Genomic DNA, 20,790 nt, shown 5'->3' on the forward strand with positions numbered 1-20,790 from the left:
GTCAGTCATTGCTATGCATTTCCACGTGGTTTTTAAAATTTCGATATTTTAGCAGGATATTATTACGAATTGCCAGTAAAGAATTGCTCATTTAGATAGCCATTTTATGACATGGTTTATTTGTGCCGATTTTATCGCAAATCAAATTAATTTTCAATCGTTATTTTGGCAATTATTGCTACACATTTCTTCAAAGTTTTGAATGTCCCCATATTTTTTATACGCTATTGTAATACTTTAATTTTGAATACCGCATTTAAACATAACATACAATTTTGACACGCTTTATTTCATCGCCAATTCATCGTAAATGTAAAGGGATCTTGATAATTTTTCTGGTACTTATTACTACGCTTTTCCCCGTGATTTAAAAAAAATTCTGATGCTTTTAATACTATAATTTGACAGCACGTGAGTTTTGAATCGCGCATTAAAATAATTACTTTTTACGAGTTTTTTTTGTACTGATTTTAGCATTATATACAAGGTTTCAAAACTTTTTTTTTTAATTACCGTTATTGCTGCATTTTTACTTGTGATTTAGAATATCCTGATATTTTAACACAATATTACAACTTGTGAAATTCGATTCTGTTTTAAAAATTTTTTTTAACTTTAAAGTAATTACGTATTTTAGCAAAATCGACACATTCCTCAAGAGAATTATTAAAAAATAAAAAACAGTGTGCACAGTTATATTAAATGCAGTAAATTATTCAAAAAAATAATTCGAAACACATGCATATTTCTTCAGTCCCATGAACATGTGCAAGTTTAACAACACACGCCAACCTATTCTTTTTGTTGTCACATGATTTAAAAATCACATGTCACGATTCATATTTAGTATTCGTATAAAAGTAGTATTGAGCATAAAAGTAGTATCTTAATAGTTTTTTATTATAAAGGAAAATAGTTCATTCAAACTTAATGCTTTCTTTCTTTTTCTTCCCTCTCTCAGCCTCTGCCTCTTTATAAGTTAATTTAAAATAAATGTTTTCAAGTTCAAGTATATTCTCTACTAAATGCTAAATCTTATTTTCCACTAAAGGGGTTTTGTTGTTAATTTTACTCATTTTTTACCCTATAAACTTTCTTTAAATCAAAGTGCTTAACTTGCATCTAATTTTCTAAATTTTATTCTATGAACAAATTTTTTAATGTTAATATTTTTGTTTAAATGGACTTTGCATTATGTAATATGATTTATAAAAACATGAACTTTCCCTTAGTTTTTAGTTATTTAAATGTATCTAAATTTCTTTCTGATAAATTGATTGTTTTTTTTTGTTGTTGTTTTTCTTTTAAATTTTAAAAATATTTTATTTTATGTAGATATTACAAAATTAACTGTAAAAAAGAATTTAGCGCCTAGAACAATGATGTTTATATAACAAATACTACCACAATTGCTGTCAATATATGTCTAAATACTTTGGCATGCCTTCATTAGTCAATCTGCTTAACATGTGGCCCTTCACTCAAACGGGTTGTGCACCCCTAATATAAAGTTAAGCTCAAATTTAATAACAAGTAAATAGTTAACAAAAAAGAGTAAAAAAATCCTAGAAATGTACACATTAGTACTTTAACTTTTTTCTTTCCATGAAAATGAATATTGCCTATTTTGAATATATGTGTATACTTAGTCATTTATTTGCTAGTCAAACCTAAGAACACGTTGAATACTTACTTGATAAAGGAGCATGCACTTCAACTTTGACTTTAGCTGTTGCTGTAACTCTGGTAGTTACTGCAGTTTGAGTGGTACCAGAATTAGGGTTTGTAGTAGATGTAGTGGTGGTTGTGCTTTCCCCAGAAGGTGAATTGCATTTAAAATCACTAGGTGAGTTGCACTTTGAGCTGTCATCTGACTGACTGTCAGTGTTATTCTAAACATAATTAAAGTAAATAATTAAATATACAATTTTTTTTTAAATAAAGTTAAGAAATTCAATGTAAAAAAATAAGTTTTTATTAAAAACATTAAAAATAAAGTTTAGTTCATAAATTATTTTTAGTTTATTTTATATTATTATTTTATATTATTATATTTAGTTCATAATAATTTAGTAAAATTTTCAAGATAAATTGAAAATTATATTATGAATATATAATTTTAAAAAAATTTTCCCTATAATATAAAAAATTTTGTGAAGAAAATTTCCTGTACAATCTGTGCTTTACTATTAAATAACAAAAGGTAGTTTTCTTTTTCAAATAAAACACAATTAAGTTCTACCAGCAACAGTTCATAATCTACAAATAATTATAAAAGAAGATAAATTATAATAGAATCCTGATTTTCTAAAATCAGACCATCAAAATTCATCAGATTTAATGATCCGCTTTTTTCGGGGTTCCTAAACTAGCAAATAAATGAGTAGTCAAAATGTACAGACAATTCTTGTCCCCAATTTTGACAGCATTGTCTTCATAAGAAATATCCTTCTTTAATACTGGTAACATAGGAGAAAAAGTCAAAATAAGAATTTCGAAAAAAGAAAAAAAAGTTTGTCTCATTCTTACAAATTTTGTAAGAGGGGTAAAAAACACAGAATAAAAAAAATAGATATCAAATTTACTTATCAAAGGTCTAAGAGAGGTGTTTCTGATTTATTAAAGTTTTGCTTTGTGAGGATTTCATAAAAAAAGCTACTAATCATAAAAATGAAACATTTTAAGAATATCAACAGAAGATTGAAATTTATAGAAAAATAACGTACATCATTATTTGTTGTTGTATTGACCGTCGTAGTGCCATTGCTTGTATTTGTAACTGTAGTAGTCTCAACTGTTACTTCTGGCTGCACGATAATCTCTGCAGAATGGCAAGAACCAGACTCTTCTGTGATTGTTGATAAGGATATTTCAGAGGGCACTCTGGGATAAACACGGCGATGGAAAGGGCGTGCTAGCCGCACACGTTGTCTAATTGGAGGAGATGGTTCAGGTGAAGGAGTCTGAAGCCTGTTTGAATTATCTGATGGTATTACCTAGAAAAATACAAAATTAAAATTTGAAAAAATAAACTTTTTAAAAAAAGTTTTTTAAAAATTTAAACCCCTGATTTTATCAAAATATCACCAAGAAAGAAAATAAAATCCTAAAAAAAAATTAAAATACATTTATAAAAATATTAAAAAAAAACATTCTTACTATTGTATTTTAACTCTTCATTTTGAAATCAAAAAATAAATAACAATTATGACTATGTTTATTACTTTTACAATAGAATATCTTACCTCAGCAGAAGGACCAATTAGACTGAGCAATACAGGAAAAAACGCAAAACCATTGAACATGCTAATTAGCATCAAGGCACATAACACTGTAAAAAAATACCTGAAAATAAAACACAGATTTTTAATACACAACAAAACAAAATTAACATTTCAATTATACACCTATTGAAATTAAAAAAAAGGCAGTTGAATGATTTATAGCAAAAGTCTTATTTTTTTAAATAAAAAAAACCTGGTACAACATCATACAAATTCAATTTTTAAAAAATTCTATACAGTTTCTCAATTTTATTCCTTAGTATTTAAATGATTTAGTTGGTATATGGGAGCTTGTATGGCAGAGCACTGTGAAATCGGCAGATATACTAACCGGAAGATGAAATCGAATTCTGAGAAGGAAAGCATTATAACTCCAATAAGAGTAGAAAGCGCTCCATGAACAACAGGAGAAAATATGTATTCTAAGGCCATTCCCATTCTTTCTTCACGATTTCCAATACTTGTGATGAAACTCTAAAATATAAAACAAAAATTAACAAAGAACTTCGATAGAATATGCTGCTCACATAAAACAAGCTATCATAAAAAAAATGCATACTATAGCAACAATTAGGGTTTGCCAGAGTGAACCCAGCCCAGAAAAACCCAGTGGAGTTTTCCAGATTAGGCCCACTCAAAAAAAATTATCTTTATACAAAGTGGGGTTTTCACATTTTATTATTTCCCGTCAAATAAACAAATTTGTATTTTAAAATTATCAACTTATTGTTTGATAAAAATTTAACCCATTACACTTGGAATACTTTAAAATGTTGTTTGAACTGATATAATCACTAAATTACATAAAATACATAATAAAGTAATTTTACATAATATTTAAAATTCATAAAATATTGTAGTGAATAACTGTTAAGATATAAAAAATAAAAAAATTTAATGTCAGAGTGGTGGCTTTTGATTTAGCACTGTTTCTCTTATGGCAGCTGGACTAAAATTCTGGGCTGGACAGCTTTCTAATTTTTGATTAGTTATGATTAGGACTGGGCTATAAATCGATATATCGCGACATATCGATTTAACGCCTATATCGGCAAACCGATAGAGCAACTTTCATTCCAAGCGATGCATCAGAAATCTGATTTAAGCCGTCGAGTGAAGAAGACGATATAACGATATAGCGATACACGCAAGGACTTTCTCTTACGTTCCGATGCCAACTCGCGCTGTGGAAGACCATATTGTTTCGTTATGTTGAGACGGCCTTGACTGATGAGCGGTAGAATCAGAACCACTTTTGAGACCTTATATCGTTATATCACATGTTCGTTTTCGCACCTTCGCGATTTGAAATCGTTTCTTGTAGATTATTTTCAATGGGATTAACTTCGTGATCGCCGTCGTAACCTTGTTCTGAACGCAATCTATTATTGAAAAGAATTTATAAAGAAAAGTTTCTTCATTAATTAGGTAAGTTTTTTATTTATTTTCTGACAAAACTTTTTTATATTTTTAAATGTGAAAATTATCGGAAATCTAATTTAAGGCACCCATAAGGAATTAAATTACAAAGTAAATAAATTTGTTAGGTTATCTTTTTACTTTCTTTTAATTTATTAAAAATCTTTCGGATAAAACTTCTAATAATTTAATGGGCTTCTATTACTGATTTTAAATTTATAAATCTTGAGTTGTTTTTATTTTTAGAAATAAAGTTAAAACAAAACTTATTTTTTGGACATAAGTCAATAAACTTTATTTGTTCAAAAGAATTTGAAAAGTTTGCGAATTTTATTCATTTCTTTTTTTCTTTTTTTTTATCAATTACTACTTCGTTTTATTAGAGAGTAAAATCATTATTTTTTTTTAATTTTCGTTTTATATTATTAGTTAATTAGCTAAATATATTACCGAATATCACAATTCTTTTGTTTTTATTTTTAAGAATTTAATTAAGAAACTTTGCCTTACTTTGTTTTTCGTTCGTTCATTATTTAATTTAATTTAATTATTTATATGAAATAATAATAAAAATAGTGTTTAAGAAGCATTTTTTTTCTAAAATTTATTTAGCTCTTTGTTTTAAGCATACAAATAATTTTTTAACGAACTTATTTTTTAAATTTTTTTCCTATGCTGTTAGGTAAATATATTGATAAATTTCACTTTTATTTATTTTTTTATTTTTAAACTAAGAAATCTTTTGTTATTTGCGTGATCATTTTTAGAAAATATAACAAAACTTGTGTTTACTTCTTCATTAAGAATTTGAACATTACGATCGAACTTAATAATTCTGTAATTATTTACGCATAATAGTACAAGCAAATATTGATTTGTTAAAAAAAGTTTCTTTTAAAAAAAAAAAATATTTTTAACACTTTGTTTTAAGTGTATAATGAATTTCTTAACAAACTTTTTTTTTAATTTTTTAAATTTTCTTTCAATAATTTCAGCTAGATATCTTTATAAAATTCCCTTTTTATTTTTAAACCGAGAAATCTTTCAGAGAACGAAAATTTTAAGAAATTATTACAATTCTTATGTTTACTTTTTAGTTTAAAATTCGAACATTTTTAATTTTAAACTTCGTCTTTTAGTCAATCTAACTTTTATTTTAATTAAAATATATTTTGAAATTTTAAAATCAGCTTTTGTTTAATAACAATATTTTTTTTCATTAAGGGTATTTTAGGGGTTAACTTAAATTAAGACTGCTTATACCTTATAAACGATAAAGAAGTGCAAATATTTCATTCTGTATCTACACACATTTTTTCAATAAATATTTTAAGTAAGATTTGTACATCTTAGTCAATTTATTTAATATCTTTCTTTAGCAAAACATATATATTTTCAAATTTATAAATTGATTTAAATCAATATGCGTATGAAGTCTTGATAGAAATCTGACTTTCTGTGCCTTAAAGTAAATGAAATTCAAAAATACTATATCGCGATACATCGCTATATCGCGATGCAAAACTGACGATATATCACAATATATAATTTCTAATATCGCCCAGTCCTAGTTATGATTAAAATGGCTGGGCAAAAAAACTTTGTTCAGCTTATTTCTCAATAAAAAGAAACAAAGATCTGATATTTCAAATTTTTATTTTAACAAAACTGTCATGATACTTGATAGTAAGTTTATAATTTTCGTTTTATTGAGTACCAAAAAAACTATTTTGTTTAAATATTTTTTAATCTTGTTTTGCTTACTAATATTTTATTTGGTAAAAATTTTGTTGATTACAAAAGAATGATTATTTACACAATGAACATAAAATGAATTTATTAATGGAATGTAAATGCATATTGTAGATATTAGATGTTCATGAAATGGTTGTTCATTAATAATTATTAGTTTAATTTAATGAGTACTTCTGCATATCAGTAAAATTTTAGATTATATACTAGGAATGTTTAGAATATAAATTTATTATCTCTTTTCATTTATTTCAAAATCAAAAAATATAAAAAAAAGCAAAAGTTGATAATTTTTTATACATTGTAAGACAAAGAATTCAAAAAATTGAAAAAATTTAAATTGAACATACCATTTTATGAATTCATGTTTTTAATTTTAAACTAAATCACATATTAATATGTTTTACATTTAACCAAGAACCATTACTGGGTTACATGGGCTGGGTTTTGCCAACTTGTAATAACTCACCATGATTAAATGAACTGTGAATTCTACTCCAAGACCAACTGCAGCAATCAGAATAACTGCTGGCACTGCACTTAATTTGATACCCGTTAAACCCATAAATCCAAACAATTCAACAATTATCACAGCAATGAAGATTACCTATAATTAAGAAATTAGTTCAATATTAGTAATTTCTGTTAAACTGAGACAATTTTAATGACATTTGAAATTTCACATTTTTTTTTCTTATTAGTATGACTCTACAATATCAAATATCTCTAAAAATAAAATCATATGTATATAAATTTTAAACATTTAAGTATATGAATGAAAGCTTTGCACCAATAATACTTAGCACTAAGCCCTGTTGGAAGGTAAAAACTTGGTTTATTCACTCAAAAAACTGATGTGGCTACTGTAGTCATTTGCCTAAGTACCCTGGCTGAATAAGTGGGAATTTCTTTTAAAAGCGTTTAATTGCATTTTTTTCAAGTTTAAAAATTTCATACAAAACTAATTTTACTACATTACATAAATTTGCCAAAAATCCAATTCTAACTTAGTAATAAGACTAAAAAGCAAAATCATGTCCCAGTTACAAGTACAATGATGCTTGCAACCTTGTTTCTAATTAAATTTTATAGCATCTACAACAAAACTGATGACAAAAATTCATAAAATCATTTGGCCATAGAAAGCAAACATTTATCAATCCAGTTCTTAAAAGTATAATAATATACTATTTACAACTAATTTAAATCAATTTTTATTGGTTACAAAAAAAAAGTCCTCTCCTTTAAGCTAAAATATATGTTTATGAAAAGATTAACGAAATAAAAGGACTAAAAAAAAGATGTAAAATAATTATGAAAAGCAGGGTTGAAATAAAAAATTTATGGAAAAGTATATTTATGAAAATAGTTAAATATGGACATAACTGACTACGAAAAAATTGCATACGTGAAACTGTTCCGACTTCCAAATAAAATTTTCATACAAACAGTAAATAAATGAGGAAATTATTCAATATTTTTAAACAAACACAGAAAACAGAGAATGGTCTTAAAAGAATTTTCAGTCATAATATGCATAATTTTAAGAAGAAAAACTATGAAAATGATTAGTCGTGTTGATTTAACAGATAGCTAGGTTAAATAACCTGTTTTTGTTTTGTTTTTTAATTCAAAGTTTTGATGTGTTGAAATCTAGTTATACATATTTTTAAAATAGTAATCAAATAACCAGACTTACAACAAATGCAGCAGCCCAAAGATTGAAAAGAGCAACAGCAATGACAAAGAAAATAGCCAAAAAGATGCAGAGCATGGCAAGCCCCAAGTAGTATCTGAGGGATAGATACTGCTCCCAGTACACAAATGGTAATCCTGTAGGAAAGTTAGGGAGGCCTTTATCTTCAAACTTCTCACATATAGTCCTTACATCACGAATGGTTTCTGTTATTTCTTCAGTAGTCCCTAAACCACTGAGAAAAAAAGGCATTTGGGCATAAACAAGTGGCTGAGATTTGGGCATCTTTAGCTCAACATCTTGAGGATCGTGTGTCCAGCGACGAGGTTCTGGCACAAAATTAGCCTGAGAAGCAGAATATGCTAATGCATCATTAGACACCCAAGCAGAGAGGTAGTTATAAAATGCTTTGGGATTAATAATACCACTGCTGTCTACGAGCCTCATTGATTTAACCTAAAATAAAAATTAGAAAAGATTAAACAAAAATAAGCCATTTAACATAACTGAAATAACTTGTTACCATAGTAATAGGCATTTAATTCATCAAAGATAGTAAACCGAATTTTATAAATGAGCCTCACTTTCCAGTATCAGTGACACTTACATAAATATTCAAGCAAGCAATAATCTGCACAAAAATTTTACTTTTTTTAAGGAAATGTTATCAATTTTAGGGAATTTACTAAAATATATAAAAATCAGGAGAATTTTTATGAAACCAGCACATTGTTGCATTTTATCTTATTAATAAAAATTGGATTTCATTAATATTGATGTCTTTACGGCATTAATAAGAAATATTGCCAATTTTGAAAGGTTATTTAAAAATAATATAATGACACACTCTAAATATATTACATACTATCTTAAAGCATACTTAGAAGAAAAGTACCCCAGTCATAAAAAAATATTTTACATTAAACTTAAATTATGTCACTGTAAGACGCATGTCACTATAAGACATTGTTGACAAACATTACAGAAGCTTCAACTTTTCATGTTCAAATATAATTAAGACATAATTATATATTATATAATTATGTCGAGCTTGTATGCTCAAAAGTCATACATCAATACATGGCTCAATACATGGGGCAAACATAAGATTGTCCTTGAGCAAAGGAGATAAACATGAGAATCTCCTCTAGAGAGATTCCTCAAACTAAGGAAATTCTTTTTCTAATATATTTTGAGACAATAATTACTGTTAGATAATCCCAAATCCCCTTTATTTGCCTAAAAGGGGGCAACATGATTTCTGGCAGCATTGTTAGTAAAACTTCTGGAAAAATCTCAAAACTTCATAATTGCTCTTCCGGTTGATTAAATTAAAATGACTGTTTAGTTGAAAAGCTATTAATATTCTAATTTTAAGTTTATCATTAAAGCAGCAAGTTATATACCACACTTTTCACTACTCATCACTTTTCACAATTTTTTTTCTCCAAAATTTATGACAAAAAACAATATCTAATGTATAATATACAATTTTGTTTCAGTTTAAATAAATTAGACTCAGAAAAAAATTTCTATACAGTTAAACTAATAAAAAGTACTTACAAGAGACTTATCAACAGGATTATCTATTCGACCAGTCTGCACAAGTAATTTATAAGCCATTATAGAATCATCAGTCGCATTAGAACACCAATTCTCTTGAGTAATGCACCCTTTTTTCCATTCTTCATCAAATGCTTTTTGTAAGCCTACAAACAAAAAAATAATAAAATAAAAGATTCTTAATATTTTAATTAAAAATATAATTAAAATAAAATTTCCATCTATTTTACTTAAAAATAAATAGTTTAACTGCACTAAATAAATAGTTTAACTGCACTAAACCAGATAAATAGTTTAACTGCACTAAAGTTTGCACTAAAAAAACTTTGCATTTCCAATTTTTAATGACTGAAACATATTCAACTTATTACACAAAAGTATCACAATTTCAATTGGTAATGTTATTCCACATTATTGTTTTGATTAAAAACTGAATCTCTCAAAAAGTAAAATTGACTTACAAAAAAAAGTTATGAAAACAAAAGAAAAAACTCATTTATTTTAAACTTTTCAATGTTGAACAAACATTTAGCAGAGAAAAATTCCTAAGGAGCTGATGCAAGACACATACAGTCAAACCTCTACATCATATAGAGAACACAAAACATTGTCGTTGAGTAATAATTTTAAAATTTCAGTTGAAGAATTAGAATGGCAAAACTTATTTGGCATGCTCCAAACAGAACTCCAAAAACAGAAAAACAATAAGATCAACTAATTTATAATAAAATCTTTAAATTAGTTTATGCACAATTACATTTGTAAGCACTTTAAATATTACTACAGATTTTATTTGTTGCTAATGTAATCTTAATATGTACCTGCTCTCTCTTGCATTCTGGTTGGAGAGCGCTATTGCATGGCTAGGTACACAGATATACTGATATCTATTTTATTCTTCTCATTAATGATTTGTATATAATTCCATTCTATTGTCTACAAGCATGCCATTAGAAACATACATACTTTAAATGTAATAAAGATTTAAAAATTTAATTTTTTTTCTTCTGCTCTAGATTCAAAAAAGTAGCAATAGTGCAAATATGATTGCTAATTGAAATTTTTACATATGGCTGAAATTTTATGATCAATTTCTTGCTTAAAAGGCAGGGAATAATTGTCAATAAGGATAGGGTTTTCAGAAAACATTTTACTCTGCTGGAAAATATTATCCATCATTAGGGAAGAATATTCATATTTCACTGTGATTCAAAACATAAAAGAGTGTGTCTTAAAAGTAACACCTTTCATTAAACAAAGTAGCTCCTAGATAGTACATAATGTCTGACAACGAATAAGACATTTAATTTCAAAGCTGTATTTTAATTAGTGCTCTTAGTACTATTTTAAATAGTGAAACTTTATTAAAAATAAATTGCTATAAAAAATCTTGATATATTTATAGAGAATTACACTAAAATAACAGTTTAACATACCTATCAACCAATCTCTAAACATTGTCAGCCAAAACTCAGGCAGTCCTCCATTATCATTTTTGATAATTTTTTCCACCCTCGTAAATGCTTCGTGATAGTCATACAGTAGTTGCTGGTTGGTAGGATATTCAAAACTGCCTTGGGTTACAACAAACATATTGAAGAAGCCAAAATATTTTGCTCTCTGGTTGAGAAATTGGTATTCGTTTGTATTCCTGGGAACAATGTCAGTCAAATCCAAGCCATCTTTCACTTGCATGATTCCCCACATTCCGGCACAAATAAGACCAATACCAAACACAACTATGAGGAACTACATAGAATAAAATAAGAAATTTCTATAGAAACAAATACAACTATAAGGAATGAAAATAAAAATAAAATCATTAAAATTTTAATAAAACATAAAACACTGAAATAAACATATTCAGTGAAATAAACTATAAAACACTGAAAATAGAAATAAAAAAAAGTATAGGAATTTTTTTATAAAATCCAATTTTTCAAAGAAAAAAAACCTCAAAGATAAAAAAAAATAAAATACAATAAAAAAAATTTCTTCATCCATTAAGAGTTCTCTACCCTCACCATCTTCGATTTTTGAGTAAATTTTTGAATTTCATTTTTTTTTTTTACATATATATTTTGTTCAACTTCAGATGAAATAGCATTATTCAGCAGCACAATACCATTAAAAAAAGACAGAAAATAAATGGATTGTTTTATTAGATTAGGAGAAACAGCATTCAATAATTTTTAAAAACTTCTATGAATATTTACTCAAAACTTAAGAGCAATTAAGTTATGCGATTTGTGGTTTAGAATAAGTAATCTAATACTATACGTTTGTTACTGATTTTTAAAATTTACTTTTATTGCAGTTTGAACTGATTAAAACAGACTTTGATGATGTTAAAATTCTTTTAACGCTAATACCACAAAAACAATATTATTTAAAAATCTAAAAAATAAAATATATATGCACATAGTAACTATTTAACTATTTTTCACAAACTGCTGATTACAGAATTGTATCGGCATAATTTTGTTAAAAAATTTCATCGAAAATCTGAAGAACAAAAACCCAAAAGCTTTATATCTAAAATTCTAATTCTCGAAGATGATGGCCTCTAATTTTAAATGTATCAAAAGATGCTGATGGACAGAATAAATATCGACCATCAGTTAATTTGTGACAAAAAGATAAATCAAAAGCATATTTAGAATTTTATTCCAGCCCTCCGACAGTTGTTTGGTTAAGAGGAAAAGGGCCTCTAAGTGATTTGATGTTAGGTAAAGAAATTGAGAAACTAAAACTGATTACAAGAAATTGAATTTAAAAAAATCTAAAGAAAGGCAAAAAAAAAATTTTTTTTCACTAGAATAAAAAGTAAGCAATTAAACAACAGTTGCTTACTAAGCAAAAATAAGCAGCTGATTATTTTGGTGAAACGTAATATGAAGCATAAAAAACAACTACAAGAAATTAAGGTTAATTAGGTCCCCGACCCCACCAAATATGGGTATGAGGGAAAAATTTTCAACTTGTCGCAGTGACAGTCTCCCGCACAGCCGGAGGTGAACAGAGACTATCTGGCGCACGCACTTGCCGAGAGGCCCGGCGAAGCCCCTCCGTGGCATTTATTTGAAAACAAGAAAAAAACATTGTACTATTTTGGCAACAGCCCGGAACGTTTTACATGTATAATAGTTGTGATTATTCCGACTATTAACTAGCAGGTGAAATTAAACATCTAGATTGATGTTTACTATAAAATATATGAAAAATTCAAGAAAAAAATTAAATTAAAGTTTATAAGTTGTCCAACGGACCCTTATAAATATTTGAAATTTAATAAAATTAACGATATCTACCATGTGCGACCCAGAATTTACCATGTGAGAGCTGTCAAAATATAATGGAATTTGTACAAGCCTCATGAAAAATATTTTTCGTCAAACCTCATGACCGAAAACTGGTGGTTTAAAAATTTAAATTTAAAAAACAGGAAAAATAAAAAGATTATAAGGGACAATTGATAAAAGGAAAAAAACATAAAGTTAAAGGCTAAAATTATACAATTGAATAAAAGGGTCTCTAAAAATTCAACATAAAAATTTGTAAAAGATCGAGCGTACTCTCAAAGTTGATATAATAAGACATAAAAAATTTTAAAAGATTAAAAATGTATATAGCACTTAAAGTAAAAACATCGAAATCACTAAAATGATTAAGAGAAGTACAGTTAAAATAACACAAAAGACTGACATAAAAGTCAACAACTACAAGAAATTAAAATAAAACCACTTCAATGAGCTAAAATAAAAAATTCAATTACTTTTACGAGAGGTTGAAGTAGAAAAGGAGCCAAAATCCGATTAGCAAACCATGTTAACAATGACCAGGTGTAACAGACTTCAGTATAATTTATATCAGCAATGTTTTCTTCCGTTTGCAAATTTTCAAGTTTATTGTTGGACTCAGTTGAAGCCCCTATAAGAAAATTAATGCACATATAGAACCAATTTCAAGACATAAATTTAAAATAAAATCTAACATATTAAATAGATTATAAGAACTAAAACTTGTCGGAGAATTGAGAATTATGACAAGAAGTTATTCTAGTCTTTTTGAAAGAGCCCTGTTTTTGTAATCTTTGGAAAAAATCTAACTTCAATTTTCAAAATTACAATGACAATGTTTTGCAAAGAATCCATGAAATATTGTGTATTTTAAGTATAGAATATATTGCGAAGCATCTGATTTAACAAAAATTTGTAATGTTTTCAATTAACAGATCCAAATTTCTCCAGAAAATAACTCCTGAGGCCATATATATACATATTTTTTTATATAAAATGAAAGTTAAGCTCTTCAATCAAAATATTTTAATGCATATATCAATAAAAATAATTTTTCAATATATATTCCTGTATTAAAAACTTATTTTCGAATAAATATAGAATTCCCCAACATTCTTACTTCAGCTCTAAGTATCTAAATAAACTACAAATAAATTATGGATTACAATTGCATTTGAAAGCTCTTTATTGATACAAAAGGAAATAATGCATTACCTGTTTGTTGAGAAGATTGATTTGTTTGTCGACCACCCGAGGGGGCTAACACAGTAATCACGTGACTGCCATCAGGTGGAAGAGCATGGGTAACAGCTTGACGTAGAACTACGGAAGAGCTAGAAGGGGAAGCCCTTAGTGGTTGATAATGATTTTCAACATTTTCTGAGTGTGATTTGCTGCTATAACAAAATGAATTTTTCAGCAACAAAGAAAATAAAAATAACACTTCTCTAACTGAGAAAATAATTATAAAAATATTGGAGCACATATGTTTTCAAAAAATATAATTTGAATTTTAGAAAAAAAAATATCGGTCAATACATTAAAATCAGAAGAAGAAAATACAGTTTATGAAATGAAAAAAACTTAGATAATCATTATGTTTTCTCATAATTTTTAATAAAACAAGGAATTCAAACTAGAAAATTCTTCAAATTAAAGAATAAATTTTCTATTAATTAGTATCAGAGATTCCATTGTTAACTAGGTTTGTCTTCTAGCATGTAAAATAGATATATCGATTTAATTATTCAAACAAAACAAAAATTTTTGAAATTAAATTTTTTAATTTGATTTTAAATATACAGAATATACCTTATGTAAAAGCCATTGAAATTAATATTCACTCAAAAATATAAATTAAACATGTATTAACCGATCAAATTTCTGCCTTTTGAGTAACTTGCAAAATATATTTCTTCTCAATACACATTTCCTGTCCTCGAAAAGTCCTTCAATTCCTGTCCGCAAAAAGTTAGAAAAAGAACATGCAAAGGGAATTGCAAACGTTCAGTCATTTATAGAAAAAATAAAATGACTTACAAATCAATGCAACAGAAAACATCCATCCTATAGCTTGTTCTTCTTTTAAAATCAATACTGATGATTGCAGAAAAAATTATCAAAATAGTGACAGTACTGAAAGCTATCAGTACACCAGCTTGCAAAACAAAACTTCTTAATGCAGGTATTGGTATAATGTAAGCAACAGTAAAAGCCCCTATAACACTGACAGATGTTAGCGCTATATTCACTCCAGTCCTCCTCAAAATCTCTCCTGTTAGTTGATCCTGGAAACAAACAAGCAAAAATTTTATTTTTTAATTTTAGCAAATTCGGTTGTATTAAAGTTGCAGTTTGCTTTTTTTTAACTACTCATTAAAATAAATCAAAATTAGCAATGAGAACATAATTTGATAATAATAAGCTCCTAATTGTGACATTGAGTCACCAAATCTTAATTTTTCTGTTGGGATTGTGACCTAGAAATTAGGCCGACACCCCTGAACCCTCTACTGTGACGCCTCACTGTCTGCCGACCTTCACGCCTTTGACCCTCGGCGGCTTTGATGTCAACACATGTTTTTAGTTACTGTACGGTCGCCGTTAGTGTTTAATTATGCTTAAATTTAAGGGGTTAGTCAACTCACTTCAGTTCGCTCCTTAAGCTAGATTCTTTTGCTTTTTAGGAAGTTTAACTTCCACTTCTGGCCTTTTGTATAAATACCGCCCATTTTTGGGAGCGGGTAGCATTCGATATTTGATCCGTTCATATTCTACGATCCCTTAACAGGGGTTTTTCATTTTCACCCCCTCCTCTCTTTGGAGAGACGGAGTTTTTTTGTCTGTTTAAAATACATGACGGAGATGTTCCACAGTTTTTCTTCCACCCCCTCGTGGGTGTTTCCGCTGACATTAGTGGCGATCTTCATCGTGCATAATTTTTATTGAAGTAAACATCTCTTCTTGAAAAGTCAATTTATGTCTTTTTGCTATAGTTAACACGCAAAAAAAAATGGAAGTATTCCGAGATAACATCGATGCATTTTGTGGTGTCTTCGATTTTTGAGCCTTGCCCACCGCTCCAGATCCCCACCATTGTACCACTGTTGTGTTTTAAAGAAAACAAATTCTCTCATTTCCGGCTGTTGATGTGCTATATGATTTCTGTTGAATAGTCTGACGTTGTGTTCTGTCAGTGATCTACATAAAATAAAAAAAATGTTAGTGCCCATAACATGGACTCGCTCATTCTTATAGTGGACTAGATGTCTTTTTTCCTTGCAGCCTAAAAAAAAGGAGGACAACTTCCAAGGAGAGCAAGAGGTATGTCTTTTATGAAGCGTATTTCTTCAGGATAAGTATGAACATTTGCGGCATGATGTTTTGTGCAAACCTATACAGATTCGTTTCAGCCCCAATTTATCTCTTAAATTCTCATCATCATTAGTATTTTTTTATTTTTATAACAACCCAGCAACGAGCCAATTTAACACTAATATAAATAAATAACCTCATTAATGGGAATATGACATGTGACATCTGTTACTGAAACATCTGTAATTACTAGTTAATTAACAAATTTAATTTTTTTACCTGGTATTCTTCTAGTGAAGCACACAGCAAATATTGATGAACAATAAGAAACACATTATTCATTCCTAGCCCAAGCGCAAGAAATGGTAAAACCTAAAATTAAAAAAATTTATTATTTTGTTAAATATATAAGATTGTAAACTATTTAAGATTATGAAGAAAGGAAAATACATATAGGTAACAATAATTATAAATTCTTAAAAATTAAAAAAGTTTATGCAGTTACATAAAATGTTACCATGGCAAATAAATTAAATTTTCTCTGAAGCTGAGTACCAAAGATATGCAATTTGGCAACAACAAAAAACACTTTTTTCTAAATAAATGTGCTTTTATAACATATCAAGCATATTTTTACATTATTTCAAGCATAAATATTTTAAGTTTTCTTTTTCAACAAAAAAAACTTTTTTAAATAATCATTTACAAAAAGAGGTTTCTAACCTGAGTTGTGGCAGCATTGTAAACAATGCCGAAAATGGAGCAACAACCCAGTCCAGCAGCAACAGAGAATGTCACAAGAAGAACACCTGCCACTCCAATCCCTAATGATGAGTCAACAGGATCATATCTAAACATACATATAATCACATATATGACCTGCAAAAATATAAAAGCCTTTAGTTTATAAAGTAAACAGTCAAAATTGATCAATATTGCAGATCTCCACCAAAAAAAAGCAGACCAGAAATTAAAAAATTCCTGCAATACACATATTGTGTGTGCAAATATACACATAAAAATTGCAACTTATGCTGGGCAACTCTATATCATTTATAAAATATAACATAACAAATTAAATGACAACCTAAAAGTACATAAATTTTGCCCATAAATTAAAGCAGGGAATATCCTCAAATGTCTCTTCCCTGCACAAATTGTAATGGTGTGTGCAAGAAAAAGATTCAATTTATGATTTAGATAGAAACTTGTCTAACATGTGACCTAAAAGCATATAAATTAGTAACAACGTTTGTATCCAAAACACATAATACAAGGATGACTTACAAAAGTTTCATTTATACACCGAATAAAAGGATGTAAAAAGTAAGTAACAGGAAAACAATTACCATTGCAACATAGCCAAGCAAGACAAAATAAGTATTAATTGTAGAAAAATCCTTCATGATATCGCCTAAGGAAGTTGTGGAGAAAACGTTTATAGAGTTTCGTTTTGTTACATTAGCTGCTTGAGACTCTTTAGCTATAATCTAAAATTAAAAAAAATATTGATAAATATAGAAAAATTTAAATTAGATAAATAATATTTTACAAAAACACTAATAAATTTACTTACTTTTAGTTGACATCAAGAAAAGCAAAGAGAATAAAATTTAAAAAAGAATTAAGAGCCATTCTAACCATATGCTTAAAGAACTAAGCTAATAGAGATGCCAGTTTTAAAACAGAAAAAAAAATTCCCTGAATTATTTACTTACAAGAAATTACTAATTAGACGATTGATTGAACGTTTTATGGTGCAAATCGGATTTTATATGATTTTGAAATTGATATGGTGCAAATTTGATTGGAGAAAATACACAGAAAAAATATAAACATTTTAGTGTCCCAATATTATTTAGTCATAGAATATTTTTGAAATAAAGTATATATTTAAAAACGTACAGAAAAAAAGTCAAAAACATTAATGTAACTAAAAATATTGTAATGTATGAAGTCAACACTTACATTTTTAAACTCAATTTATGCCTTTAAACTTTAAAGTTACCTTAAAAACTACAAAATTGCTTTGAATATTCAAAAGAAATATGCTTAACAGAATAAATAAGATCTAAAATGTGTTTAAAATATATAGTGTGTAAAATGTTTCTACTTTGTATTGGCTTGGAATGTAAGTCCAGTTTCCAGTGTGTAATAGAATTTGTATTGAAACATAAATCTAGTGCTTATATTACATTAACACTTACTGCTCAATGTGGGATAAGTTCAAAACAGAGTTTAGAAACTTTTATGGAATGGGATATTCCATGACACTGAAGTGTGACAGATGATGGATGTTCATTAATTTAGAAAAGGTAAAAAGTTAAATAGATAGACAGCCGCCTTCAATCATATCATTGAAGAATATAAAGTGGGTTATCTAAATTTTATTAAGTTGATAAAAAAGAACTTAATAGAATGTATTTATTGATTAGTAAGATTCAGTAATTACTACATTTATGACTCTTTAGTATTTTCAATATAGTTAAAAATGCAATTACTCAAAAAGCACTTAACAAATATTGCAATATTGCCAACTCCAATCATCTAACATTCAGTGAGCCAGTTCACTAATTATCCAAATCTCTCAAAGAAAGAAATGGTAAAAAAAAGGTGGATAATTGTTGGCTATGGAATTACACCAAAACGACTAAGTTCATTATTTAGAATATTGATTCATTAACAGTGTTGTATAAGAGGGCATATAATTGCATATTTTAACCAAATTTCATTAGCTTCTAAATGACCTTTATTTTTATATTTACTTAATCATCAGACTATCTAGATCAGTTGTGTCATCAATTAATCAAAATAATTGAAGTTCTACTAAATTTATTTCCTATATTTATTATACAAAAATTAATATTACATGCATGCAAAACATAATGGCATCTCTTTAAAAAAAAATTATAAAACTCAACAAACCTCATTAAATTTTCTTTGCCAAGCTTCAATCACTTTTTTTGCTTTATCTATAGACCAATCCAAGTTGTGTACCTTTATATGATCTCGCCAATACTCAAACATTTCTTTTTCTGCCATCAACTGTACAATTGTTTGCAAAGCTTCAGCTCTAAGTATTAAAAAATCATAATTAGATGTCAATAAACAAATGAACTGAAATTTATCACATAGTACAGAAATTAACATACTTTACAATATGACCAGATTTATTTTTTGTTATACCACCCAAAAGAACATCTTCAGGCCAATGCATGTATTTGGTTGCAAAGCCATAGCAACCACCAGTCATTTTAGCTCCAATGTCCAAAGGCTAAAAAATAACAATCTTTTTTATTAAGACCATAAATATATCCTGTACACTATTCATTTCAACTGAGAAATTAGTATACAAATTTATCAGTAATAAATCAAAATCTCAATCGGATCTTTTGGCTTATTAACATGTTAAGTATGGACTTTAAATATGAGATTATTCAACATTTTAATTTCCTTTTTAAATTATGAACTTTCAATCTAGCATACAGGTAAAGAGTTCTCTAATATGTGCAGGGCCAGATTACCCATTAGGCCAGACTAGGCCCATGGCCTGGGGCCCCCAAAGATTAGGGGCCCCCTTAAAAAAAAAATTTTGGAAATTAAGAAAAACAATGATTTTTTTTAAATGAAAAGATATATAAATACTTTTATATTTGAATAAATAAAAAATATGAGAAAAAAATTTAATCTAAGGGCCCCAAAAATTTGACTGGCCTAGGGCCCCGAGTGTGTGCTGTATGTAACGATTAAGAATATCAGACCTTAATGTCATCAAATTGAAAAATTTGAAATGAATTATGACTCCTAGACATGAAAATTAGTTATGTGGAGTCAAATACTAACTTGGCGGTTTCTTTTATTTGGTGCAGTAGCTGGGCATTCTTCATCTAATGGTTGTAAACATGGTTTTTCTTGATAGGCAGTAGTAATACCAGCCTGAATAACAGATAAAGCACATTAATAAAAACGTTCATTTTATATAGTTTCAAGCATCACTTGATAAAAGAATTTTAATGTGAAAAAAAACTCTAAAGTATTATTGTTGCTTTTAAAAAAAATCAATAAAAAATAATATCTTGTTTAAGAAGGTTAAAATTTATTCTCATATTTAATCTCAAATTGACTTGAAAAATATTTTTGGCTCTTCTATTAAAATAAATGCTAATTGAATAACTGTAACTATGGAAAACCATATTTTTGTGCAACTTCCCTTAATCAATCATCGGATTTAAAGAGGAGGGACTTTTATATTACATTTTATTTTTTACTTTTAATTTATAAATAATATATTGACTGATAAGGCATTATATTATTTCTTTGTGTGCTTTCAGTTCATATAAAATAAAAATTACTTAATTCCAAAGAAAATGTTATTAACATTGATAAATTAAACTGCATAAAAATCAAATCATGAGAAACATATCATAATATTCATAATTCATTTAACAACTTTTTAAAGAAA

The 20,790-nt window shown here is 27.6% G+C and overlaps 1 protein-coding gene across 2 annotated transcripts in view; it reads right to left on the reverse strand.

Moving 5' to 3' along the window:
- ptc (protein patched) overlaps positions 1-20,790 on the reverse strand; it is a 52,950-nt gene that overhangs the window by 3,304 nt on the left and 28,856 nt on the right. Inside the window, 17 exon segments of one of the 2 annotated variants that reach the window (NM_001323808.1) lie at positions 1,694-1,892; positions 2,727-2,996; positions 3,246-3,345; positions 3,616-3,758; positions 6,925-7,062; positions 8,155-8,607; positions 9,715-9,860; positions 11,151-11,463; positions 13,490-13,644; positions 14,229-14,410; positions 15,054-15,301; positions 16,608-16,700; positions 17,052-17,207; positions 17,678-17,818; positions 19,254-19,401; positions 19,481-19,602; positions 20,172-20,264. In NM_001323808.1, coding sequence (NP_001310737.1) covers positions 1,694-1,892; positions 2,727-2,996; positions 3,246-3,345; positions 3,616-3,758; positions 6,925-7,062; positions 8,155-8,607; positions 9,715-9,860; positions 11,151-11,463; positions 13,490-13,644; positions 14,229-14,410; positions 15,054-15,301; positions 16,608-16,700; positions 17,052-17,207; positions 17,678-17,818; positions 19,254-19,401; positions 19,481-19,602; positions 20,172-20,264 — 3,100 coding nt within the window. 2 annotated transcript variants of the gene reach the window in all.

This window comes from Parasteatoda tepidariorum, chromosome 7 (assembly GCF_982258835.1).
Source record: "Parasteatoda tepidariorum strain Cologne lab strain chromosome 7, Ptep-v5.0, whole genome shotgun sequence".
Classification (NCBI taxonomy): Eukaryota; Metazoa; Arthropoda; class Arachnida; order Araneae; family Theridiidae; genus Parasteatoda; species Parasteatoda tepidariorum.